Source organism: Calidris pugnax, unplaced genomic scaffold (genome assembly GCF_001431845.1).
Source record: "Calidris pugnax isolate Ruff unplaced genomic scaffold, ASM143184v1 scaffold30, whole genome shotgun sequence".
NCBI lineage: Eukaryota > Metazoa > Chordata > Aves > Charadriiformes > Scolopacidae > Calidris > Calidris pugnax.
In genome coordinates, this window is record NW_015090776.1 from 2,325,968 (window position 1) to 2,352,135 (window position 26,168).

General features: G+C 39.3%; 1 protein-coding gene across 1 annotated transcript in view; it reads left to right on the forward strand.

Annotated features, from left to right (window-relative positions):
• The window catches only part of PLA2G4A (phospholipase A2 group IVA), a 99,336-nt gene that overhangs the window by 64,012 nt on the left and 9,156 nt on the right, over positions 1–26,168 (forward strand). Inside the window, exons 9-15 of the mRNA XM_014948870.1 lie at positions 6,897–7,033; positions 11,614–11,836; positions 13,266–13,380; positions 17,013–17,150; positions 17,472–17,564; positions 20,109–20,180; positions 22,185–22,427. Of these exons, the coding sequence (XP_014804356.1) occupies positions 6,897–7,033; positions 11,614–11,836; positions 13,266–13,380; positions 17,013–17,150; positions 17,472–17,564; positions 20,109–20,180; positions 22,185–22,427 (1,021 nt within the window). The remainder of the gene's footprint in view (positions 1–6,896; positions 7,034–11,613; positions 11,837–13,265; positions 13,381–17,012; positions 17,151–17,471; positions 17,565–20,108; positions 20,181–22,184; positions 22,428–26,168) is intronic.

The window sequence follows — 26,168 nt, forward strand, 5'->3', positions numbered from 1 at the left end:
TACACTTAGTACAGATCCACTTGTTTCATAGTTTTTCCATCCTATTCTTTCCTCCTCACTTGTTCCCTCTCCTGTTCTGCTCCTAGAATCGTGACAGGAAGATGGTATTGTATGTGGGTTGTCAAACAGTGAATGTAGTCAATGAATTGGTTTGGGTTGACTAATTCATTGACACTGATTCCTTTTGTGTATTTGTAGTAGGAGCAGAATGTGACAATCTTTTGCAGAAGCTGAAGATTTCCTTTTAAATTTCCCTGAAGTTTTGAGCAGGTGGTAAATGTGTTATTGTATACTTTTGAACTCTTGTCTTGCATAATAAAATGTGGTTGTATAGCTTTCTGAGGAAGATGAAAGAATTTGACAAGTATCATACATATTTTATTTGTAGTGATAAAAATTGTGCATATTGTGAAGGAACACTTTCAAGGTTTTTTAATTTTCAGTTCAATTATTTTAATCTTAACCCATGGAAATCTGAGCAGAGCAGATATTTGTGAATGTGGCATTGGTCTGATCTTCTACAGCAGAATAAGATCTTTCTCAGAAAGGATGCAGATATTCTGCCAACATCCGGTTAGAACTGGAGTGATACTCACTGCCTGAAGTATCAGTTCTATGCAGGTGGTATGTGTGCATGAATTATTGTAAACACTATGCAAGATTTCATATTCTTTTCATCATCATCTTCCTTTGGTATCCCTCACTGTCTCTAATATTGAAATTTTATCAGTTAAATTGCATCTTCCAAGACCAGGCAATAATCTGTTTGTAGACTTCTCAGCCCTAGTAAGAACTGAGGTAATGTGATGCTCCCGTTTTTCATATGCCACGTGTGTATTTCTAAGCTGACTTGTCAGAATTTTTAGCTGCTTCTAGCGATGAAAAAAACCCTTTTTTGTTTAAATTAAAATATAGTTTTGCCCTTCTAGCCTGTCATTTTTACTTTTATTGCTACAGATGGAAGATAGCAGGAGGATTTATAGGATGATTGTAGTCTTAACATGGCATCAGAAGCTGGGAGACATAATGAGTATTCTTAGCTGCCTATGAATCATTTTTTAATCTCAACCAAGTCACTTACTCAAAGTTGACCTCAGTTTCTTCATCTCTGAGTAACAGCACATGTGCCTTGCAGCGATGCTGTGAATCTTTTAATACCTGTGAAATAATTATACATCCCTGGATGGGGAAGTGACTACTTCCAAATTTCCTTAATCTTGAGGCACATTTTGAAAACACAGAGCATAAGATTTCTCCTAACTGTGTTATTGCTTGGTTTATTTTTATAATTGCTTTAAGCAATTTTCTAAAAATACTTTAATCAATTAAAGAAAGCATATAGTTCTCTCAGACTAGATTTGCAGAACAATTTTTTGATTATCGTGTGTGTACCCCGTGGCAATTTTTTTTCCACCACAGGTATTCTTGTCCAGATTTTGTGCACTGTGCTTCCAGGTGCACCATCTGCACCACTCATTCCCACGAGATTGAATATATTTTCACATTTTTTATGCCAGATTACTGGAAAATATGATTGAGATGCATTTTTCAGAGCTCACTTCTCTTAAAACATATCTTGTTTCTGAAGTCCTTTTCATTTTTGTTCCCAGTTTGGTGATAAAACAGTCGGCATTTGTTGATTGAAGTGGAACTGTGTGGTGCTGAACTTGTCTACACCCAGTCCAGCACCCCATGGATCCTAGAAACCGTACAGATGTATTGACAAAACACTTCACCAGTGTTGTTAAATCCAGTTCAGTGCAGTTTGCTTGGATGATATCTCGGCTGCTTTGTTCAAAAGTAGCTTGGCTTCCTCAGCACTGTGCTGTGCAGACCGACCACAGGAAATAAGAAAAGCCGTGGTGGAATGGCCTTTTAGTTGTTCAGAAGTCGGCACAACCCTGTAGAACTGAGTGTGGGCAGGTATAAGAGCAATGGGCTTTTGTCTCCAAAGCTTTTCAATTCAGTTCACACTTTTGCTGTTGACTCACCTCATCACTTTCTTGTGAGTCACTTACCCTTCTGGTCTAAGTTTACCAAGCTGCTCAAATGGCTTTGGTACCTCTGCCCCAGTTTCACTGGTTGTGTACAAAGGACTTCGGGCTCCATGTGCCTCAGCCCCAGCCCGTTGTACATGAAGAAGCCTGCACACCTGGATATCCTGTCTTTTCTCCAGTCTTTATCAGTCCTGAGATGGCTTCTTGGTTTGTTTCCTTTTGTGCTCTGTCTGCAGCTACTTCCCTCCCTACCTCTGCCCTATATATATCCTAGAGGGCAACTTGTAAGATGGGTGTATGCAATTTGAAATGTTACCATGTTTTGTTCTTAAATATGTTGGAAATCGAATTGCAGCTAAAAAGCTGCTTTAACAAACCTACCTGCTTGGAAATGTCCTTTACTTTCCTCTGCAAAGCAGGAAAGGACTCTTAACCTTCGTCATGTAACTAATGTCTACAAATTTATTCAGTTGGCTGAAAAAAATTAATGTAAATGTGCAGTAGATGCTTCTTTTCTGCTATTTCTTTATTATTTAAAATCTTTTTTAACTCTGGGAAGCTTACTTAAGCTGCTGCCCTCTGTTCTAGAGCTCCTTAGTTGAATTTCATTTCTGGAAGTAAAGTAGTGATTGGAGTTCTTCATACTTTGCTTTGGTATCAAGTGGAAATGAACTATACATCCACCTACCTCTCAGTGCACCCACCCTCCCCCAGTATAGGAATCTATGGTTCCCAGAATGCCTATGGATTAGGTATACAGGAAGCATTTGCAGTCTGGATGCCGGTGACTCTTCTTGACATTCTTTGTTGATTGTCCTTACGGATTTCTCTGTATCCTGAAAAAAACCTCAGATTTTCCCTTGAGCTCATGCCACTTCACTGATGAATAGATCTGTTGAATAGTGGTGCTTTGGAAGTGTTCTCGCATACTTTTTCCAGGCTTGCACCTGCAAACCACCATCTCCATCCTGTTGGGATTTGCCTGTGTAGGTTAATTAGGTGGTGTTTGTAAAGAGCTTTCAAAGCCTAACATACATTACTAAATTTGTGATTAGTAATATGGCTCTTCTCTTCAAAGCAACTGCTCTGTTATTGGGGTGTTGGCTTAACAAAACAGGCATGTGCTAAATCTTTACCTTTGTTTTGTCATTTTTTGATAGATAGCTATCTCTGGAGGTGCATGACGAATGCTGATGCCAGTAAATACCTGTGGTTTCTATTACTAAAGCCTAACACTTATGAGGAAGATGATCAAATAGTCTTACTGCATCAAGAACAAGCAATTTTTGTGGAACGGAAGCCTTGAGAAACATCTCGACTTCCTTGGTCATTGTGCATGGTCATTTCCGTCTGCAAGGGAGTTTCACGGCATGGAGAGAGGAGTCTGCAGAAAGCAACTGAACTCAGTAGTCACATGGTTCCTTTTCTTACAACTAATCCCATCTATTGACACCTTAAATTATGTTTCAGTGAAATTTTTGACTGATTACCAGTTTGATCAGATAGGGGCTTTCTGCAGCACTGTGTAATTCTTTTTTATGGTTATCACCATTGAACATTGGAAAATTCTTCCAGGGTTTGGAAACTGGGAACCAGGTGGGACCTTTGCTTAGGCTAAAACACTTGATGGTAGAAAGTGAATTTTTATTTTATTTTATTTTTATTTATTTATTTATATTTTGTTGTCTTTATAGTTACTTGGGGAAACTGTGCAGTGGAAGGAAACAGCTTTGAAGTCAGGGCTGGGAAGTAAGAAGCGAAGAAGTATAAAATAAGCTCCCTGTAGACACATTTCAGCATAGTGTCACTTGTATCTGGGTCTGCTTTGGCTTGCTTTGCTATCTCTTGGTGGCTGAGTAGGTGTACAGATACACATAAATTTTTCTTACCTCTCCTGTAGTTTTTGCAAGGTAGCTGTAAATTTGAGACTGTCTTCACGCTGTGTAGTAATATCAGATGTTTTTATTAAAAAATGTGTTTTTAAACTACTAGCCAAAATATTATTTGTCTCTTTTCTGTTTCTGATTAGTAACTTTTACTGCTTTTGGCTCTGTCACAAAGATATAATTTGGGTTAAAGCTGGTGTTTGGATTCTTTAAAAATTTCTGTGGTCTTGTAAACTAAATAGTTTATTTTACAAGTAAATTTAATATCGTCTCTAGTTTGGATTATGGGTAAGAAGGACAGACATTCTAAAGAAATTCTAAGTGTATTTTTATTTAGAAATCTTAATAAAAGTGGAGACATTTCAAATAAATTCTAATTCCTCAGATACCAGGCAATTAGATTTCTAAGTGCCAGGGCATCGTGGCGGCAACAACTTACGAATCCTGAGACCTGACATGTTCTATTCACACAATTTGTAGACATTGGTTGTATTTTAAGGTCTGAAGCAGTGCCACAAATCAGTTCAGTGAGTGAATTGAACTTGAAATTCTATACATTATTTCAATAGACAGGAAGCTAACGAGGGTCATAATGATAGTATTTGACTTTCACTACAGACATAAATATATTTTACTACTTGACCTGAAGGATCAGAAAAATCGGGCGTCACCTTTCTGTGCCTGTAAGGAACCTAAAATGGAGGATTCTGCGCAGTGATAATACTGTGCCCTGTTGTGCTAACAGTGGTAGTGAATAAAAAGTACGATGTAACAGAGTCTTAGAAATACTGTTCGGAATGTGGTAGTGAATAAAAAGTATGATATAACAGAGTCTTAGAAATACTGTTCGGAATGGACCTCTGGAGGTCAGCTAGTTCCAGTTGTCTCTGGGAGGAGCGCTGTTGCTAACACTCAGTTTACTGCCAACAGAGAAAATGGGGGGGGGATTCTGCCTAGCAAGTCCCAGAACAATCCAGAGTTTAGCGAATTCTAGAGTCCTAACTCTGATGCTCACTTCCTACCTTGGTCTGATCCTGAACTCAATCACTGTATGAGGACTTCAACCCCAACAGCACCTGGTGGCTGCATTTGCCCGTGGCTCTGTGCTATATGTGTGCAGCAGGTAAGGTACAGCATTAGTCAGCCCCTCCAGCGATTGCATTAGGAGGTTGTCACCAAGGACAACCTACAATTTACAAACTTCCTGGATGGCTTGTACAATGCTGACCTTTGTGCAGGGGATTACAATCCCTGTGAGGACCACAGTCAGATCAGGAGACTTCTGGCTTTTAGAGAAAGCCCTACACGCTTCATCCCATGGTCAGCAGTCTGAATCAGACTGCCGCAGCATCCCTGGTCTTATTTTCTTTCTGATCATGACCCAGGTTTCATCCTGATGTTTTTTGCAATCAAAGAGCACACCCCCTTTGCACCCTTTTTCCTTGCCTGTCTTCCCAGCCTCCATCCATCTATGGCAGTGTGCCAAGCACGCCTGCTGTCCCACCAAGTCTGTGGCATTCAGATTGTCATAGACCTGTGACTGCACTTGAACTTCCGATTTTTCTTGTTTAATGTCCAATCTCTGTACATCAATGTAGATGAGGTGAGCCTCTGAACACTCTTCCTTCTGAGCAAGAACATGCAGGTCTCACTACTAGCTTTCTTCCATGCGTTCCTCCTGCATTTGCACCCTTTGCTTACTTAGGTCCCTGTCATTGAAGTTAGTCTAAAGTCTTCCTTGCTAAATTAGCAGTTTTGTTTATGAAGGCTTACTTCACTCTATTGATCAGATGGATTCTTTATTTTCTTGTGGACCATCTTCATAAGCAAGCAAGGCTTCATGGTCAGGAAGCTGAGAGTCTCACTAGTGACACCACCTGAGCCTGATAGCATCTGCTTGAGCCTTTCTTCTTCCAGACTGGAAAGATCAGGTCAACAGGCCACAGCCCCAGGTGCCTCTGCCCCTCATTCTTGCTTCAGGAGGGGGCAAAGCACCTCTCATCTGCTCAGGGTCCCCCCTGCTTCTATCAGTGTTGCCCACATAGATGAACGGTGAGGAGTAGCATCTGGAAGGCCAAGTGAGACTCTGCAATTTCTCCATGCCATCATGGATCTGGAGTCTAGGCAAGTAGCCAGCCTCCCTAAATGATTGGTCTGGCTGGCAGGTTGACCTGTGTCCCATGGAAAAGGGAGTCATCAGCTACTGTCACTTGTCACTTTCTTATCCAGTAACCTATGATCTCTCACTGCTAGAAGAAGCAAGCTTGCAGCTCCCCTTCTCCTGGGAATTCCTGCTTTCTTCCTGGCCTTTCATTGCCTTAGTCATACCTTCCTTCTTGCCTGCATGGGGGCTAGGCACATTTAGATTCCCTTTGTATCCCTGCATGCCAGGTACTTTGTTGCATCCTGGTTGCTAATGGTCCCTAGGTACAAGATAAATAGGAAGCTGGAAGGAAGCCTGCACTGCCACTCTATGAAATTTCCACCTTGGCAGACAGACCCTCTCATGTTGCTGGCTGGTTCCTGGCTTCTTTTGTTCTTGAAGGGCAGTGTTCTCCTCCTGTGATGCAAGCCAAAAGTGCTTCTGCCATCTAGATCTTTGTGAACCAGAAGGGACTGAGTAAATGACATAAAAATATTGTACATCACTCCTGGGCCCAGAGCACCTAAGATGGACAGGTAACTCCATGGGTGGGATTATGGTACCGCCTCATTCGACACACAGTGTTTAAAAGTCATATCTCAAAGTGTTTTAGTACAGCATTTTGCAATTCTCTTACACACGTACCACTAAGAAACTGCAGAATACCTTCTTTTTAGCTTGTTAGAACTTTTGTGCACAGTTTTAGAAAAGCACTGGTTTCTTCTGTGCTCTGAGGATCTCTGGATGTTGACCTGTTGATTGCATAAGGCCAGTATGTTTGGCGAGTGATTGATGAGTAAGGTTTATTTAGTACTTTTAAGTCTTTATCAGAATTAATGTGATGATATGCTACTCTTCTTATCTCTGCAGGTACCAGTGATAGCGATATTGGGATCGGGAGGTGGATTTCGTGCCATGGTAGGCTTTGCTGGAGTCATGAAAGCACTTTATGAATCAGGAATTTTAGACTGTGCAACTTACATTGCTGGTCTCTCAGGATCCACGTGGTAAGGGCTTTTTTCTTTTTCTTTTGTTTTTCTTCAGTTTTTCTTTAGGAAGCTCAAGAATTTTCTTGAGAGTTGACTTATTTCTAATGTTGTAATTCACAGCAAAGTTTGTGCATGCACTATCAGCACAGAAAAGACATACAGAGCCTGCAGTCTTGCAGCAGGTCAGTGGAGCAGATCTGCTGTAGGAGGTGTTTCAGAATGCCTCGAAGGGTGAGGACAGCTCAGTCTCCAGGTGATCTGCCTGAGAGCTTTCATAGCAAACATGAATGAAAAGAGGTGCTAAAGAGGTATTTTTTGTGGTGTTTTACTGTTCTGATGAAATGGGGGAAAAAAATAATTCCTTGCGATTTCAAGATGATGACTCATTCAATCCAAAATGGATTGTATGCTTTTGGGGCACTTTTCAGAGATTCTCAAAATCATTGAATCTTTTGCTCCATTTTAGACTCAGCAGTCCCCTTCTTAGTGACTTTGATGGGGTTGTGTAGGACCTTTTCACTGATTCTTTCTTAGCATAAGCTGATTTGAGCAGATGTGTTTCAGCTTGTAGGAAAGAATACTGACTGACTGCCATGCTGCAGGGCATCCTGCTAGAGCTTGCCACTGTTTAATTTAGAATCATGGAATCGTTAGAGTTGGTAGGGACCTTATAGATCCTGTAGTTCCAACCCACCTGCCACACCTCCCACTAGACCAGGTTGCTCAAAGCCCCATCCAGCCTGACCCTGAACACTTCCAGGGTTCCACAACTTCTCTGGAAATTGCATTGTTTCTTAAAATAGTTTGTTAGTCAGATGGGAGAAAAGATCTTCCAAGATGTCTCAATTAGTATGCGCTCATCAGGTAGTTATGATGTCCTCATGTCTGATTCAATGAATTCTTCAGCCCATGAACAGGAACAACATCACCAGGAGAAAATCAGGGTGACGTCACTGTGTGAAAGGCACTCTCTGGGCATTGTGAGCTCAGGTCTTTGTAGGCAACAGAATGCTTTGAACCCCAGTATTACATCTGCCTCAACCACTCTTCTGAATGAGAGGGCTTCTCTTCTCCCTGCCTACTACTATGAACCTGCGGCCTTTTGTCTTCTTGGCTTTTATAAAAACTTTCCCAAATTACACTTATTACAAATGTTGAAACTATTTGTTTTGATATTTCTTAAATGAAATGATGTAACATATTTAAAAGCTGTGTAATTTATATCAGCCAAAAACATCTGACAAATTCAATCAAAATTTCCTAACTGGACCCATTGACACTGCATTTTTTTCATTAAGTGAAAAATTTCAGACGTTTTTTTGGTCTAACTTTAAAGCTTGGTATTAATGGTCACTGGATCAGGATGCAGTAGAAGATGTTATCTTAAATTTTTTACCTCTTCAAGGGAGTATCCCAAATGTCACAAAATACGATTTTATCATAACCAGTACCAGTTTGAATACTGGAGCTACATCTGAATCCAGATTAGGGTTACCTAGTACAAGAAAGGTGTTGACAAACCCTACTGATTCCATCAGAGTGCCACCAGGCATGTGGGGGACTGGAACAGAAGAAATTGAGGCAGTTGTATTTGTTTAGCCTTGAGGAGCAGGCAAAGGTAGTGAGAAATCATACTGTTATCTTCAGCTACCTAATGGGTAGCTGTAAAGAAAACATTCTTTTCGGAGACACACAGAGAAAGAACAAGGGATAATGGCCATAAGTTGCAGCAAGAGAAATTTGATAAGCTATTAGGAAAATTATTTTGCAGTGAGAGTGGTCAAGCACTGGAATGTATTGCCATGTGCTTACTTGATTGGACTGGGTAGAATCATAGAACCATTTAGGTTGGAAAAGACCTTTAAGATCAAGTCCAGCTGTTAACCCAGCACTGTCAAGTCCACCCCTAAACCATGTCCCTAAGCACCACATCTACATGTCTTTTAAATACCTCTAGGAATGGTGACTCAACCACTTCCCTGGGCGCCTTGTTCCAGTGCTTGTGTGCACAACGTGCACAACTCTTTCAGTGAAGAAATTTTTCCTAATATCCAATCTAAACCTCCCCTGGTGCAACTTGAGGCCGTTTCCTTTTGTCCTGTCACTTGTTACTTAGGAGAAGAGACTGACACCCACCTTGCTACACCCTCCTTTCAGGTAGCTGTAGAGAGCAATAGGGTTTCCCCTCAGCCTCCTTTTGTCCAGGCTGAACACCCCCAGCTCCCTCAGCCTCTCCTCATAAGACTTGTGCTCCAGACCCCTCACCAGTTTCTTTGCCGATCTCTGGACTCGCACCAGAATCCTAACGTCTTTCTTGTAGTGAGCATTCGAGGTGAGTCCTCACCAGTGCCAGGGGAACAACCATTGACCTAGTCCTGCTGGCCACACTATTTCTGATACGGGCCAGGATGCTGCTGGGTAAGGTGTCATCCTCTATCTGACTCAGTAAATATTTTGTGTGAAAGTAGAACTTGACTGAACAAAACCCTGAGCAACCTGATCTGACTTTTAAGCTGGCTCTGCATTGAGCAGGCAGTGGGAATAGAGACGTCAAGGTTCCTTCCAGACTAGATTACAAGTTTATATTAATATCTCAATTCTTCAAGAGTAAGGGGAAAAGACTTTTATTGGAATAGCTAAATAGAAATGAGCATGGAATCTGTATGGGATGAGTTTTATTCCCTGGCTTAACTCCAAGGAAGCACATGAATCTGTTTTGAAATAGATAATGATCTGTTCTATTCCTTGTGTGTGTTTTTTTTTTTTTCAATTATTTTTCACTTGTATGAACCTTGCTTCCCCTCTCCCAGACTAGATAGAAAGCTTTCAGAATGCCAGAAGTGTCTATGAACTAAAGGAAATTTCTCATTCAGATTGAACTATAAAAGGTTAGCTTTCCTGGAACCTGGGTTTTCTGTCACTAGTGTTTGTGGGGGCGGATTTATCACTGTCTATTGAGAGACCTGGATCTACTTTTATCAAATTTGCAAAAAGTGGAGGATATCATCTGGCTGGATGAGGAGCAAGAATATTGCAATGCAGTGTGAAAAATTGTCACTGTGTTTCTAGGGAAAGGTTTGAATATTGCAGTGCAGTGTAAAAAATTGTCACTGTGTTTCTAGGGAAAGGTGTGTAGTCCACATTCTGAACAGAACTCAGCTGGCCATGGAGTCCTTTTTTGGGAAAACCCAGGTGTGAATACATAGTTGATCTAATGTAAACCGATGCAATCTATTTTAAATAGCAAAATGATCTGAACTGATTCAGTCAGAAACTTATGTTGGAAACAGTTGTATTTAAACAAATTTGCTTTTGCTGTCTTGGTGGCGTCATCTATTCGGGCTTTGCTTGATGAATAAATAAGTTGACACTTTGGCACTCGCTTTCTTTTCTCTTTTTCCATGCAGTCTATTACTTGGGAATAATGCTCTTTTCTTTTTTTTTTCTTTTCTGAAGGGTGGAGAATTCCTTTCCTGGAGGGGGAGAGGCAGGTTTTTGCTTGTTCACTCAGATGCATGCCTAACCTTGGAGCAATGCATTTACCTCCCTGATTGTTTCTGTCATCTTGCTTCAACCTTGTCCTGAATTCTTCAATCCTGCATTTCCCTTTCTCTGCTCCCCTGGAAGCTTGCTGCTGTGGTTGTTCCACCTACGACCTGACGTGCACACTAAGCTTTAGAGGCGGCGCAGGGACTAATGAATCAAGTTCTTACATCATGCATGTGACAGAGTTCATCGCGCTGCCAAGTTAAATTGCTGGGCAGCGATCTCAGGGCCACGCTTACACAGGGTAGATGTGCAGAATGATGCCTGCAGTATGGTATGTATACCTGAGCCAGCTAATTGAATAAATAACAGTGAAATGAGCTTCTGGGAGATTAGGACGGGCTATCTTGAGTCTTCACCCAAAGCCTTACTTAAACCAACCAAGTGCAAACCACAATTGTCTGCGTGTGTGTTTAAACTTTGTTTTGAGTAAACAAAACATCAGTTTCCAGAGTTACTCGGTGACAAAATCAAGATATGCCTGATAGGCCTCTTCTGAATCCTTGGAGTCAATTAAACCTCTACACAGGTTGCAGTTATTGTGCTTCATCTTATTATGAAAACACCCAGATCCTGGAAGGCATGCTGTACACTCATACATTGGAGGAATTTAGGAATAGTGATAATGAAATGGAGAGTGACAGAGAGCAGTACATCCTAGACTGAAAGAACTGCATGTGTATAGTTATAGGACCTCCAGTCTGCCAAATTTATGTATGCTACGAGAGCTTGAGAAGCTGTGTTTTCAACTTATGATGATTCTGTCCATTGCCCCTTAAACAGATAAATGAGGAAGGCTTTAATGTTTTTCATCGTACACATTATGGAAATGTATGTTGATTATTATAGATCGTATGCTTACATTTAGAACAAACTGTTTAGCTTTCTATGCCTTGAGAAAAAAAGAAATGACAATTTACTGTATAAATGGTGAGTAAATTAAACTGATTTAATCAGTAATTGTATCACATTATTTATGAGCTTATTGTACGTTTCAGGCAACTGACATGGAACCAGGCTTTTATACTTACAGACCCGGTTTTCTGTTTCAGGTACATGTCAACTTTGTATTCACACCCAGATTTTCCAGAAAAAGGACCAAAGGAGATCAATGAAGAATTGATGAACTCTGTGAGTCACAACCCACTTCTGTTGCTCACTCCTCAGAAAGTCAAACGCTACATTGAAGCACTGTGGAATAAGAAAAGCTCAGGGCAGCCTGTCACCTTCACAGATATCTTTGGAATGCTAATAGGCGAAACACTTATCCATAATGTGAGTTCATTTTTTAATGATTATTAGAGTTGTGAAACTATTGTGTAATAACCACCGTCACTGTTTTTTTGAGATTACCTTGGTAACATTTAACAAACCATGTTTAGCAATAGGAATATTTAAAATTATAGCTGAACGAATACTGGATAAGAAACTTCTCCCAGAGAAAGGAAAGCATTTTACAAGTTTCTGCATGGTCTTCATTTCTTTAAGAGCTAGGAAAACATAATGCATTCATGTGCAATGGAAGTGAACTGAACTTCTGGGTACTTGTAGCAAGCTCGTAGCATTGTGTATCATCTATTAAAATTACTGCTCAAGCAGTTTCAACAAAAAATTACAAAATGGTGTAACCTCTTTATGCACGTTTTGCTATAAGAAAAGCATCATTTACTTAATGAAATACTTAATTCAATGGGAAAGATCCACATCTCTATTTGTTTGGGGGTTTTTTTCTGAGAAATGAGACAATAGGAGGGCTTCATAACTGTTGTATTTTATTATTGAGAAATCCTAGTTGACTGAATCAGGCACACAGACTTCAAGGTCAAATGAGTCAGGTGAGCAGAATTTGCATTTGATGTTATCGTAAGATTGAAATGTGTTAATAGATTTGCAGATGTGTTTTATACACTTCTATCTTTCATGAATATACGTTGCCATTAGGTTTTAAACACTCTAAATACTCGGAAACCCTATTGAAAAACAGTCAACGCAACTTTTAGTAACTGGTATGTAGGGTAAGTTTCTGACAGTGAAGGGATATCAATGATCCTGTGACGCTGGTTAGAAGTCCCTGTTTATTAAGGAGCTAAACAAATGCAGATGTTTAGTTTAAATCTGAACCTGACACGATCAGTGAAAAATGGCAATAAGGTTCTTGGTTATTCACAGAGAATAGATTTATTACTAGTATGTCATAATGACTTTCAGTCTGTCTTGATTGCAGGCTTCAGAATATTTTCTGAGGGAGATGCAGATCCTTGGTTAGTAAATGTGAGCCTCTTAATAGTCCATTTCCTTTTCTTAGTTACCTTTGCTGACTTTTCAGAAATGGCACAGATGGAAAAAACATTACATGATCATTAAGGATGGTTCTGCCTGAGAGGTTTTGCCTTCTTTTTGTGTTTTACAGAAGCACAGGGAAAGAATGTGCTTTGTCCAGCAACACTGTTTTCTTTTTGGGGTGTGGGCTTATTTCATTTCCATATCATGTCTTCTCCCACTCCTTCCTTCCTGAATTGTGCAGTTAAAAGGCATTCAAGCAGATTGCTTCCTTTTACAAAGTCTTGTGTTGTGTTTTTCTTGGAAGTAACTGAGTTTGTTCATTTTCCTTCTCTGTGAGGATTTCGGAGAAATGAGCAGTCTCCCAAATATCAGCAGGCGGTTCTAGGATCCATTTGGACATAACCTCTTTCTTTTCATGCAGAGAATGGACACCACTTTGAGCAACATGAAAGAGAAAATCAATAATGCACAGTGTGCTCTCCCACTCTTTACCTGTCTTCACGTCAAACCAGATGTCTCAGAGCTTATGTTTGCGGGTATGTTTTCCATCTGTGTATTGAGTCACTTGTGGAAAGAAGACAGAAGTGCGTGTCAAAAAAAAGCCTGTTTTTTAAATACTTCTGAGAATAATTATGTCCTGCAGCTTGGTACAGTTTGAAATTATTAGTTTTATGGCAAGGGTGAGGAAGGAATTTGCCATGATATGAAGCGTTCTCTGGGGATTAACAAAATTTGCATTGTTATGAACTGAGTACAGGGAAATTTTAATTTAAAAAAAGAATAGGAAGTTGTGATGTTGAAGGATTTACCGAACAGGCACATGGTAAGGATGGTGTATTTTAAAAGCTGATTGGGCAATAGACACACTTGTGTTCAGCAGCTTCTGGGAAACTGCCAGTAGAGTCTGAAAACAAGAAATTACTTGGGGATAATTGATCATATAATTAGATAGATGGATACTTACTCCATTGGTGCAGTATTTGCACCAAGTTTACAGGAGAACAGGACGTATTCCTCACGGCATATAATGGAACTGAGCCTTTGCTTGGCTTTTCAGATGCAACTTTTCCTGTCCATGGAGATGCAAACATACTGTATTTTAGGTCAACAGCCTTCTATTTCTCTCATTCTTGGGTCTGGAGACTTATTCTTAGACCATTTTGTAGTCATTAGTTATTTTTTTTAACCCCAAAACAAGTTTTAAACCATAACAGCTCTTTAGGTTTCTGTGAAATGTTAAGCAGTGGCCAAGTTTTGTTTTCTACGTCTTACAAAAAAAAGTGATTTTGTATCAATTGAAAAAGAACATTTCTTATGTATGAAGTATCTTAAGTACATTTCAGGAGTCAAGACAAAAAGAAAGCTGGTGTTTCACAAACAGCAGAAAGCTGCTTAATGGTAGTGTATCAAACGGGTAAAGGGAAATGTCATACAGGATTATTCCTCTTTCTAAGAAGAGTGAAATTAGAATTGAACAAATAAATTTACTACGTCTTTTTACTTCTTGCACAGTGTAAAGTACTGTTGATAACACAAAGGGGGCTTTTACTTTTATTTATTTTATAGATTTTAATCTCATCTAGTAGCCTCAATTGAGGGTGGGTCCAATTGTGCTAGATGCTGCACAAAGAAAAGGATACCTATATATCTATATAGTTACATAGGAGACTGAGGGGGGAAACACCAAATGACTTGCCCAAGGTTTATCAATCGGACACTGTATCCACATTTCCTAAAAAGATTATTTGGAAAAGTTGCTGTCAAAACTTTGTTTGTAATGGAAAATGAGGGTGTAAATTAGGTTAAATTTGTCATGGAAGAATTGTCTACTTTGGTCCTTAGGAAACTGAAACCTTTTTGTTTGAAAATAGAAGTGTTTTGGGTTTTGATGACCTTCTGTCATTTGGGTTTATTTGGGTTACTTATTTACCGTATTAAAAACAAAATTATCTTTAGTTAATGGCCATCTCTAAGCAAGACCTGAAGCATCTGAAGGCTTATCTAATTTCTCTAGCTTTACCCATTGGTCTAGAAAAGGTATTGCCTCTGCCAATGGATCTTGTTTTTCTTTTTTTGAAGCTCTGATCTGTATCATTACATAGGATGCTAGTTCTTGATCGTTTCTATTGTAAGCTTCTATTTTCTTTTTTTGGAACTGAACAGCTGTTTTTGATTTGAAATATGTAGTAAGTTTTGAACAGAAATACTTACACTTTCTTATTTATTGGATTATAGATGTAGGTGAGATCTTTCATGTTGTTTCAAGTTGAAGTGCAGGAATTATATCAGATAAAATTCCTTCCAGGAGCGATGGTGCAAGATTTCATGCAGCTGCTAATAGCTTTCATGCCCCAGGCTCTGCATGTTTTCCCTACCACTAACATTTCTGACCCAGGTGGCGCCAGCCATACCCAAAACTGCAGTAATCATTTTAACTGAACATAATTACAGGGATTTAGTTAAAGACAACTTCTCTCTTTTTTTTTTTTTTTTATTTTTTTCTTTATTAAGATAAGATTTTTTAATGCTAAGAAATCACCTGAAGATACCTGAAGATCTAACCTACGTCAGGGCCATGTCCAAAGTGCTATGAACACAGCTGAGAGGTTGGACTTTAGTCAAACACTTAAGTACTTCTCTTGGTATAGAGTTCTTGTCTCTTGGAACATTCAAGTCCTACTCATTTAAATGACCAGTGTCTCAAGGAGCTTCTGGAATGGCAGAAGCTAATGCTGAAGCCCTTTAATTTTAAGGTAGAAATCTTATTTCCCTAAGCAGGATGTGTGATTTGCGAAATGATCTTCTTCAGTGCAAGTACAAAAATGAAAGTGGATTATCGCAGATCAAATTAATTCTAATTCTAAATTTAGTTTTGCTGTCAACGTGGTTCTGAAATACATATCTGCCAATTCCTGTTTATATATCTAAAGGGAAATACCATTAAATTCCTCAATTGGATCGTCAAAGGAATTTCCTTCTGCTCCAATAAATGTGAAAATTTGTGGGTGGTTTATTTGGAAAATAGGATGTTGTATTTGACTTAACAGAGATAAGCATTGCCCCACGAAACAAAACTTATCAGCAGTCGTGATTAAATCTTTCCTTTTCAGGACAAGAGGTTAATGTTATGCTTCATATTTCAACAGAAACACTGAATACCTTCAGGAGTGTATGGCAACCTGTGACCTGTGGGCATTTTTCAAAGCCATTTCTTTTGCCTTTCTATTTCAGAATCATTTCTAATTTGTTTACAGAATCAGTCAAATCAATCACTACTGAAAATACGGAAGATAATATAGATGTATGGATGAAATACTAAAAATATAGGGTATTTTCTGTTCATTATTGCTTCCTTTTTGAAATTAATTCTCTGATGTAAGCAACTCCACTGGTATCAAATAAAGCTAAGATCAAAATCAGCTAAAATCCATTTTCAAAAAAGGCATACATCATAGAATGTAAATCCCTTCTGAAATTTTCTGCTAAGATCAGAAAATGCATTTGAACATTTTAGTCTATATTTTTATTGAGCTCTCTATTCAATAAAATGTCATGCACTTTTAAAAATGTGTATTGCATCATTTGGTGTTAATAGGTTTCTCCGCTGCCTCTCAGCTTTGCCTTTTCATATTGGATTTCACTAGAAACTTTTTGTGGAATCCAAATGCATCTCCTAGAATCTTTCATAACTTTTGTGATACTAAATAATTTTTTTGCAACCTTTGTCACTTCCCTCCACGTTTTTGGTAGGATCACAGTGAAAGAAAATAAAATTGGAACTTAGGCCCACGTTGTATTTCACGTGACAGGGAGCTGAATTGAGGCATGAGATGAAAATCAGATTATGTCATTTTGTTTTTCTTATTTATGATTGCTTGTTTTATACTTCTGTTTTTATAACTTCATATATTTTCACCACAGTTTGTTGTGATAAGAGAGAATGAGAATGTGAATTCCTTTTTTGGTGTGACATTAGACTGACCTTCATTTGAAATCAAAATTTTGGCTTCTGCACAACCTAAAATATATTCCTGTTGGTTATTTAACTTTCCATTTAACTCAAATTTCTTTACTTGGACAGAGTTTTCATTCTTTTATATATATTCATCCTCTGTTTTTATTCAGATTAGTTTGCTAATTAAGCACAATTTTGTTTCTTAATTTTCAGACTGGGTGGAATTCAGTCCATATGAGATTGGTATGGCAAAGTATGGCACTTTTATGTCTCCTGATTTGTTTGGAAGCAAATTTTTTATGGGGACAGTGGTGAAGAAGTATAGTGAAAATCCCTTGCATTTCTTGATGGGTGAGTATGTGACAGAAAGAGACTTTAAAATGAAACTAATTTCCATAGTTCATGGACAAGGGCTTTTTAATGCAATCACACAAAGTGTAAGACAAGAAGTAGAGTTCTCAATTTGTTGAGAAACATCTATTTGAAAGATTTCACAGGCATGGATTGGCATTCCCTGTTTTTTTTGTTTCTGATACGTACATCTGAGCTTATTATTTAGCATGTTCCAAAATCAGAGATGTGCTCTGAGAGCAAGAAACTGCTTAAATAGTGCAGTATATGTTTTTTTTCCTTCTACCAGCCTCCATTCATTGTTTACTTTTTCCCTTTCAGGTGTCTGGGGCAGTGCATTTTCTATATTATTTAACAGAGTGCTTGGCGTCTCCAATTCTCAAAATAAAGGTCCCACCATGGAAGAAGAATTAGGTAATAGCAAATAATTCTTCTACTATGCAAAACAATTACTAGGCAGATTCAGTGCACTTTCACTCTGTGGAAGGATGGCACCCTGCTCATAGTCATTTTAAGAATATGGAATTCATGTTTCCTACATGCTGATGAGGTCAGGGAAAGAGGGTTAGTAATTTTCTTTCATTTTTTGTTTCTGATCAGTATCAGAGGTACTGAAAATCATGTGTATATATCCAACTATTTTTATGAAGTTAAAAGAATGCAACTCCCTTTTTTATGTTCTTACTCTAGTTTTTGGAGATCAGAAGCTGACAAATGCTTGATAGTTACTTGTGTAGTCTCTTGGCACTGGACTGTATTATTTAAGGGGTTAGTAAAGTAAAAGCAAAAAAACAGCAGAAAAAGGCCAAGCCCTTTCGCTCTCTCTGTCTCCTAATAGATGGTATTCAGCTGTTTGGTAATGTACTTCTTTATGGATGAAAATGAGAGCTGTGCCTCCAGGTTCATAATTCTGATACACCTCTGGAGTGTTAACACGTACTAACAGAAAATCTTTGTCAATAAATTTGATAATGGAAAAGTCTGTGTTACTGCTTTTTAAGATATTGAGAGACAGAAGGTTATCTCTCATCCATGGCTCATTTCACATATAACTTAAAAAAATACGCTTTGAACTCCAGTGAGATGGGAAAATACTAATGTGACTTGAACCAGAGCTGAAGATGTCCCAGTGAAACTGTTGTACCACCAAAGTGAATGGTAAAATGCCAGTGGACATCAGAAGAGCCAGCCTTGCACACAGAATGTATAAATCACACCTAGAAGCAGTAATAATTAATTTGGCACGGGGGTTGCTTTAAAGAGATGATTTGATGTCCAAAATTTGCATTTGTCGGTTTTGTTAGCTTCCTTTTTTGCTCATTAATTTGAATTTTGACCTTTCTTCTATGTAATTTCTTAAGAATTTGCGCATGTTTGTCTTTGGTGTGTGTTTGTCCATTGACAGTATTTGAGTAGTGACTGAGGACCCACTGAGTATTAAAAAGAAAAAGTATTTAAGGAAAAATACATGATGACTAGGCTCTTATGTGTCTGTGGGGATTTTTACAGTATTCTGTGTAAGTCTAAGAGGGCATTATTCTCTGCAGAGAAAAAGCAACAGTAGTGGTCATCTGTATCTGGTATTCATTACTGAGGAAAATGATTCTGTAGTTTTTTCACCTTTGATATTACAGTGACTCTTCCTTCAGTCTTCTCTTTCAGCCGGGCGTGCTTACAGGAATTAGATTTAGACATAAACAAAAACTGTGAAGTGAAATTGCCATTGTTTTGATACTGCACTTGATAGAACTTACAGCATTTCTTGGAAATTACAGCTCATTGCAGGAGTGTGTCACCAGAGATGAACATCATTATCCTTTCGTGAGAAACAGTAGATGTTTATTTTCATTTTTTAATGGAAAAAAAAAAATGAGTTGTTAATATGTTCAAGTTCACTAGGAAACAACTCTCTTTCAGTTTATTTTAACAGGCTTCAAATTTTGATTGGAGATAATTCCTAGCATATGTTATACTAGGGAATAAAGGCTTTCAGTTTTCAAAAGTCTTCTCTTAGATACAGGTACATCACTGGACTTCATCTTCTGTGTCCAGTCTTTGTAGGTTGTCAGCTTCTGAGAGGAGGCTGCTCATAAAACATGGCAAATCTATTTTATTTCAAGAAAGGCTTCCCTCTGTAATTAGTGAAAATAATCTATAATAATAAGCCTATAATCCATTTTTACATAAAGTCACCTCCACTACAAATCTTATCTGAGGAGTGGAATGTGTTGCTTTTTCAGTACTCATTTTGACTTCAAAATAATGCCCTGAAATAGTAATGAACAGTCAACCATGACCTACTTTGTTGTTTTGGAAACAAAGCTATTAACCGTAACAAAATGCAGAAATTTGCCAGATAATTTAATTAATTTCTGTTTTTATTTCTCTCACTTAATGTTATGAGATGAAAACCATTGTCTTTTCTACTCAAGTAACTGCATTGGCCTTTAATTTTCACACATACTCCAGTGAAACATAACTATCTTGGCTTTTGTTTTTCCCCCGCTATATTTTAAGGGTACCCATTCATATATGTATGAATGAAGTTAAGCATTCCTCTTTTTAAAAATTAGCTGGCAATTAACAGAAATGGGCATTGTCTTCCTAGTTCATTAGGAGTTACTGAGAGGACAGAAGCTATACATCTACATTTTAATCAAGGTGAAGGAAACGTGTCAGATGCGTGGTGCAGAGGTGAACAGTAGGTACTGCTTTAGGATTACTTCTTGTTTTCCCATTCCTTTTGCTGGGAAATCTGCCTAGTGCAGCAGCTTTTAAAAAATTGCAGGCTAAAGCCAAATATATTCCAATCGGATTCAGAACACAGAGATGTCCACAGCAGATCAAATCTCTTCAGCTGCATTTCCTATTATGAAGACTCAAATTGTTTTGAAATTCCTAGCTGTTCTGATAATGAAACCGTAGCAGTTTAAAGTGATTTTATATTTCTTTCAACAGAAAATATTAGGCTGAAGCACCTTGTAAGCAATGACAGTTCAGACAGTGAAGATGAATCACAGCATCCAAAAGGTAAGGAAATCCTCACGTTTTTATTTCATAGTTTATGTTTTTCACCAGCTTTCGTGTAGCATGGTCAAGTTCGTGGATGTTGGTAATTAGCCATAGCTGGTTTTCCTGAAGCTTACCAATAGTCTCATACTTGAGGGCTCTGCTGTTATTTATACCAATGTTAAAACTTAATTGCCTAGCCCAAGGATCTTAAAGGAGCCTGTGGCTCAGCAAAATAGAGAAAAGTTGAAGAAGAGACCTCAGGAGGGCCCTTGGCTTAACTTCATGTCTCTTGCTCAAGCTGATGATCAAATGATTCCCTCACAGATCTTCAGTCTTGGCATCAACCCAACAGAGCTTCACAGAGGCCTGCAACTTCACACACATCTCAAAATTAGGCTTGTGGAGCCTAATCTCCAGAATTCTGTTGCCAGCAAGCTACTGAGCTCAGAGGCATGTTCGAGTTGTTGTCAGCCTGGAAAAATCCATTGTTTTTAAGGGTTCCTTGATTAACTGTTAGTTTGTGTTTCCAGTGTTCCTAGATGTTTTCTAGCACCTTTAAAAATGGCATCTGATAGAGGAAATTCCTAGTGCTTGGCACGGTGTTTTAAACAGTGCCCAAATCGGGTTTCCCAGAGGAGGCACAACTTACAAGGGGAACACTGGGCATGGGGAAGAAAAGATCCTGTTGAAAATTATCCTGAGGTACCTAAACCACCTGGTGAGTTCTGTGGTTTTAGTCAGGGTCTCTGCCTTATCCTAATAATGCTTTCTGTATTTTATGGTATTTTTGGGGACAACAGTGATTTCTCACCCGAAGAAAGCAATGATGCTTTTAACAACTGAAGCAAAGATGGGAATGCAGCTTTTTGTAATTTCAGGATCTACAGGAAGAAAAGAAAAGAAAAATCTTGTGCGATGGCACAGTGAATTATGTCATTAGCTCAGTTAAATGATTACTTCTTCAGTTCCCCCTATGTGTAAAGTAACAGGGAGAGGGTGATATTACATTTTGTGTTTATTTGTGGATTTTCTGTCAAAGCACTTTGGAAACACTACATTTCTCTCATAGTTTGTAGACATAGTGGACATCCTACAAATCTGTGATCTGTAAACACTTGGTAATCCCTCACTTCTGTAGAATACTATTGTACAGATGTTGCACCTCTAAACATTGCGATGTGAGATGCTTGTTTTTCTCTCTACTTATATAAAAATCAGCTCCTTTAAAGCCTGAATTTGAAGACACACATTTCAGTACTGGATTTAAAGGATCGAGCCTCAGCCTGAATCGTGGCCTTATACAGGACACCTCAAAAAGTTTTGACAGTATGAATGCAAGGTGGTGCCAACTCAAGTCATTTTTTTCTGCAACGTCTAGCTGTAGACATCTTAAGCCTAGATGTTTCATTCTACTCTTAAGTTAATTGGAGCTAGACATTGATTGTAGGCTACAGTTTGCTGAAAGGCTATTTTCAGGTATGTTAGAATTCCCACACCATAGTATTTTCTTGTATGCAGACTAACTTTGCCTTCTAAAGGAAAGCTGGCTTTGTAGCAGTCAGCAAAGGATGGAGAAGGGTACACATCCAGAGGAACTCGGGTCTACGTAGGGTATGGATCTTGGCGACTCAAGTCTCATCCCTGAGCCCAGGAGAATTTGCATTTTGGGTGCTAGCACAGATAAAGCCATATCGTCATTTCCCTTGCCACCCACACTAATTAAGTCTAGATCAAGGTCATCTAACACGTTCTCAATCTATTTTCCTAATGGACACATCCACGCTACTGTACTGCAGATGAACAGTTCCACTGGCCTATGAAGTTAAGAGGATAGTTCCTCTCTATTCCTCTGCAATTCTTGCAGCAAAACTCCTTCATTCAGTCTGCGGCTCCTTGAAAGTAGGCTGTGACCCAGTTCCTTTTATTTTCATAGGGCCTTTATTTTAATAGACCCAGAAATCTTGGGTTTATATTTCACACATTAACTGTCTCACCATTGGTTATTTTCCTTTTCCTCTACAGGCACTGAAAATGCTGAGGCAAATCGAGAATATCAGAACAGCAGCCAAGAAAGCTGGGTGCAGAGGATGCTGATGGCTTTGGTGGGTGATAGTGCCCTTTTCAACACGAGGGAAGGGCGTGCTGGGAAAGTGCACAACTTCATGCTGGGATTGAACCTCAACAGCTGTTACCCACTCTCTCCTCTGGCAGACCTTCTCACTCAGGAGTCTGTGGAGGAAGATGAACTAGATGCAGCCGTTGCAGGTTAGTTTGCAGAAAGCCTGTGTTGCTGGGTAGTCATTAGTAAAACCAGAAACTGAGAGTTCTCAGCGTGGTAACATCAAACTATGAGGCTTACACCCAGGAGAACGGAGCGGTAGTCATGAGTGTTGGTCAACAGCAGAGGTGATGAGGTGACTGGGTGTCACAGAGGGCCCCGCACAGTGACTTCTGCCTGCTGTCTGCCTCCCATATCCCCTGGCAGAGTGTGCAGAACGGTCAGTACCTTTTGGAGGCAAAGTTGCTCTTTGTTTTGAAGGAATTGCTGGCAGAGGTGATCTGGCTGCTTTTTGTATGGTGACCTTCATTAAGGCCACTTTCTTGCTCTCTTGGACTTCTTCAAAGACTGTCCTGTGTTGTTCCTTTTCTCTTGTTGGTGCTAAGCCTTCTGGTGGAAGTAAAAAGGCATCCCTGTTCCAAAAAATTTGTAGCTTTTCTGCTGCCTTTGCCTCCCTCTGAAAAACCTGTGGAAGCAACACACTTCACTTGTAGATCCTTGCTCTGCTGACACCATGTTCTTCCCAGCATGACGGATCTGTCAGGTGCATTCACATTTCAGGTGTGACTGATGTGTAGGTGCATCCACAGGTCACGTTGGCTTAAGTAGCAAACAGGAATGCAGATGGAAAAATTCAAATTTCAGAAAAATGTTAATTTGCAAAAGAAGTTTGGTGTTTTCCCCCACTCCATGAAGGGTATGGTGTCTGGCACAGCAGCTGCAGAGAATTAATGATTCACATTCGATTAGTATTAAGAAGATTTGCTATAGACAGTGTTCATTACAGTCTTCTTAATGAGAGCCAATAATTTCTTAGTATTCTTCTGGCACTGGTGCTTTTTTTTTTTCTTCCTCGGTAGGCAACAGAGCACCCAGTTAAGGATGTGAGTTTCCCTATAGAAAAGTTACATCCCAGTGAAGATGCTTTCTTGGTGGAGCCTCCACATACAGTTTCTGTGATACAAACTGTAATGCTTTGGGATTATTGTAGATTATTACTGACATCCGTCAAGTGCAGGAACTACAAATCTGAAAGTGGGGTTCCTTCCATGTTCTTGTTAGTGGCACAGCACTGCCACCCATCCCTCCTAATAATTGTAGTCACTTCAGCCCTTATTTTCTGTTCAGAGGACAGAGGTTGTCCTAGCTGGTCATTATGCAACAGTAAATACCAGATGGTGTTTAAAAGCTTAAGTAGCAAACGCGCTCTAATGTGTATTTGTTAATGTAACAAACCCCTTTCGGTGGTTGTATAGTAATTTCCATGTGTACTCCACTTTCTAAATATTTTTATCATCTCAGAGGTGTTTACAACTGGATAATCTCAATATTTATAGTTGTTGTAGAAGAGGCAGGAAAGCGGGTAGTAAATGTATGGTTGGAAAAAAAGACAGTTGGGAATTTTTGCATAATTAAGATGTGGATAATCTTCAGAATCAACTGTCAACTTCATGGGTTTTAATTTCAGTTGAAATAAAATGCTGGTTTGACAGAACGAGCCTGCACCTCTAAGACAATTACTTTTGTGTGCCTGAAATTTCTTTGGCTAAAATGTTTGGCAAAAGTTTGACGTAACTGTGATTTTTCTAGTGTTAGCTGAAGCCCACACTCATAATCCTGAACTAACAACTCAAATCTAACAGCTATGAGTTGCAATATTGTGGTGAAGAACAGTGAAAAAAAAACCTTGAAATTTCTGTAGTTAATATAAAATTGAATCGTTCAGTAGTGTGATTAAGTATATCCAGATTTTAATGCTGTCAATTTTGCTAATATATGTAAGAGTCTAGAAGCAGAGGAGTAGACAAGAAACTTTGGTGTAAATTTCAAATATTGTATATTACCAAAGCATTTATGCTTTGCATAAGTGGATGCAGTGGATGCATTTAAGCTTTGGATATTTCTTCCTGCTGCTGGCAGTTTACCTGTCAGCTTGAGTACAGAGAGAGGTCTGAATTGCTTTAGGACTTACTTTCTCTTTATTACCAGGCGCTCCAAAGGAGAAATAGATGAATGGAAAAGGGTATAAATGACGCTTTACATCTCCAGTTGTCTCAGACCTTCTGTAGACGCACTGAGTTGTACCTCAGAGGATGAACTCTGGCAGATCTAAGCTGATGTTACAGTCATTACTGAGGACTGAATTTAGTGTTTAGTAGCTACAGCAGCGATCCCAGCTGCTCATCTGAAAGTAAAATGCTTGGCTTCGCTTTGCTACCGATTCTGTTTATGCTGAGCAGTTTCTTACTTGATCTCTAATATACTTTAAAACCTTGCCCTCTCCTTGAATGATTTCATTGGGAACTCAGAGTTGTTTTGTTTCTGTGCCTTGATATTACAACACACAAAATCACTTGAGAAAATGCCAAGTGAATAACAATAGGGAAAAAATAACTCATAATCTCCGCTTCCTTAGTTAGGTATTTATGGAAACTCTGTTATAGTAGACGCACGTCAGTAGCAAATGCCCTTTTCATCTCTCTTACTTCCATTGAAGCTACCATCTGTGACAAACTTTGGTCTCGAGCACATGATCTCTTTTTTCTTTCCAAACAATTCTTAATACCCATTTGTGTATCCGATTACTGCAAATGGGATAGGCATGCTGGGCTGGTTTCACCCAGAGCTCTACTCGTAAACATCTTGGGCTTCTCCCAGTTTGCTGTTCGATGGACTGAAAGTTTCTCATGATATGGATGCATCTTTCATAAAAGCAGTCTGTATGGGCTGAAAGTTAATGTCCCAGGCTCTCGGAGCAGAAATACTCCATTCTGGCTTCATTTGACGAATAATGATGGATTGACTTAGCAGGGCTGCTAGAGTATAGAGAATGAGTGTCCTGGATTCAGGTGTTGTAAAGTTTAAAAAAAAACAAGAAACCTTTCTTATCCAGTGTAGGCTGTAGAGTAGGCAATGCTTCTTTTAGCATCAGGGTTGCTTATTGTACATTCAGGCTCTCCCAGGAACAATTGTAGGGTCACCTATGGTGACCTGACCTGCAGTTCAGTCTGCCTGTTGCATGGTCTCACTGGTGCATTGGGTGCTGCTTCTGGCCTCTGTAAATCAAATCAAATCACAGTCTCAGTCTGCTTTTAAAGTCATGTTGTTAAAGTAACACCGGATTATTTTTATTGCTTTTTGAATTCTGACCAAGCATAGACACAAGTTACACTTTGGAACTTTTCTTCTCAGTTCAACGATTAGAAAAACTCCTCACTTGGAGTACTGTGTCCACTTTTGGAGTCCTCAACATAAGAAGGACATTGATCTGTTGGAACGGGTCCAGCGGAAGCCATGAAGATGACCAGAGGGCTGGAGCACCTCTCCTGTGAAGACAGGCCGAGGGAGCTGGGGTTGTTCAGCCTGGAGACTAGAAGGCTCCGGGGAGATCTTACAGCAGCCTTCCAATATCTGAAGGGGGCCTGCAGGAGAGACAGGGAGGGACTCTTCATCAGGGAGTGTAGTGACAGGACAAGGGGTAATGGTTATAAACTGAAAGAAGGTAGATTTAGATTAGATATTAGGAAGAAATTCTTTCCTGTGAGGGTGGTGAGACACTGGAACAGGTTGCCCAGAGAAGTTGTGGAGGTGTTCAAGGCCAGGTTGGATGGGGCTTTGAGCAACCTGGTCTGGTGGGAGGTGTCTGTGCCCATGGCAGGGGGGTTGGAACTAGATGATCTTTAAGGTCCCTTCCAACCCAAACCATTCTATGATTCTATCATTCTCTG